General features: G+C 32.9%; 1 protein-coding gene across 1 annotated transcript in view; it reads right to left on the reverse strand.

The window, feature by feature from the left end:
- Window positions 1-1379: 1379 nt before the first annotated feature.
- Window positions 1380-2360, reverse strand: part of SARC_13079 (hypothetical protein) — a gene marked incomplete at both ends in the record, with an annotated part of 2577 nt that continues 1596 nt past the window's right edge. Inside the window, one exon of the mRNA XM_014292798.1 lies at window positions 1380-1480. Coding sequence (XP_014148273.1) covers window positions 1380-1480 — 101 coding nt within the window. The remainder of the gene's footprint in view (window positions 1481-2360) is intronic.

The following is a 2360-nucleotide window of genomic DNA, read 5'->3' on the forward strand; positions in this document are numbered from 1 at the left end:
TACACACACACACACACACACACACACACACACACACACACACACACATATATATATATATATATACATACATACATATACACACAATAAAAGAGAGCATCGAACAGCCAATGCCTACCTGAGTATAAAAGTGAGTATATTCAGCAGGATCAGTGCGAAGATAAAGACCTGCAGATAGACGCCATTCCCCGCGCCTTCTAAGAAACGAAACAGAGACTTACGAGCACTAGTGTCTTCTTCATAAGTAGGTAAAGATGTCGTCTCAGTCATGTCTTGCGCGGAGGGTGCTGTGGAATGCAAAACGTGTTGTATTGTGTGTACGTATAAGATGTATGATGGATTGTACTATGTGTGCATGACGGAGAAAGCGATACAATATATGACGTACTGTAATATATATACATACCATGACGGAATATATGACGTACTGTAATATATATAAACATGACGGAGAAAGCGATAGCATATATGATGTACTGTAATATATATATACATGACGGAATAAGCGATACAATATATGACGTACTAATAGTATATAAATGATGGATTAAGTGATAGAATATATGATGCACGTCTTTATATATATACGACGAAACAAGCGATATAATATAAGATAGACGTACTACAATAATAATATATACCTGTATGCACATAATAATAAATACCTGCAAGAAAATAATAACAATATATATCTGTATGCACATAATAATAATAAATACCTGTATGAAAGTAATAATAATATATATCTCTTATGCACATAATAATAATAAATACCCTGTATGAAAGTAATAATAATATATATCTGCATGAAGGTAATAACAATGCATACCTTGTATAACCAAAATAATAACATATATCTGCATGAGGATATTAACTAGCTGCATCTGTTTGTTCGTTGGGACTAGTTGTGCGTATGATGTCACCACAGTCTAATAACAATACATACCCTGTATAATCACAGTAATAACATATATCTGCATGAGTATCATAACAATACATACCCTGTATAACCACAATAATAACATATATCTGAATGAACACAATGACAATACATACCCTGTATAACCACAACATTAACATATATCTGCATGAGCATAAAAACAATACATACCCTGTATAACCACAATAATAACATATACCTGCATGAACATATTAACAATACATACCCTGTGTAACCACAATAAAAACATATATCTGCATGAGTATATTAACAATACATACCCTCTATAACCACAATAATAACATATATCTGCCTGAGCCTATTAACTAGCTGCACCTGTTTGTTCGTTGGCACTGGTTGTGCGTATGATGTCACCACAGTCTAATAACAATACATACCCTGCATAACCACAATAACAACATATATCTGCCTGAGCCTATTAGCTAGCTGCACCTGTTTGTTCGTTGGGACTAGTTGTGCGTATGATGTCACCACAGTCTTCACAGCACATGTCTTCCGCCAGAGCTTCCGCGCGCGCCTCTGCGAAGGGATATAAATAGATCTATGAGTATATAGATAGATCTGAGTATATAGATAGATCTATGAGTACATAGATAGATCTATGAGTACATAGATAGATCTATGAGTATATAGATAGATCTATGAGTATATAAATAGATATATGAGTATATAGATAGATCTATGAGTATATAAATAGATATATGAGTATGTTGACGAAAGGTTATGAATGGATATATGAGTATGTTATAAAGAGAGGATATCAATAGATCTATGAGTATGTTAACGGAAAGTTGAATGGATTTATGTCTATGTCAACGAAACATTATAATTGGATTTCTGAGTATGTTATAAAGACGGGATATATATAGATCTATGCGTATGTTAACGAAAGGTTATGAATGGATTTATGAGTATGTTTTAAAGACGGGATGTAAATAGACTCCGAGGGTATGTAGATAGTTTCCCGACTATGTTAAAAAGGGGGTATAAATAAATTCGACGAGGGTATAAAGTATGATAAAGGTGAGATATAAATAGTTATCATAGGAGTGACGATATAAAAAAAAAGAAGATATAAATAGACTCCGAGGGTATAGAAATAGATTCATGACTATGATAAAGATGAGATATAAATAGATTACGAGGAAATGTAAATATAATCAAAGGGGATGTATACAGATAATAATAGGGGATACAAATAGATATACGAGTATGTTAGAGGTATGGTATAAATAGTTTCATGAGTGTGCTGAAGATGGAACATAAACATATTCACGAGTACCTAGCACACAGATATGCAGGACACCCCTCGTAAATATGGACATTTTATTATTACACTACAAACTTACAAATATACAAATATGCAAGTATGCAAGTATATGAATATACGAATATACGA

The sequence above is a fragment of the Sphaeroforma arctica genome, assembly GCF_001186125.1.
Source record: "Sphaeroforma arctica JP610 unplaced genomic scaffold supercont1.2879, whole genome shotgun sequence".
In the NCBI taxonomy this organism is placed as follows: Eukaryota; class Ichthyosporea; order Ichthyophonida; genus Sphaeroforma; species Sphaeroforma arctica.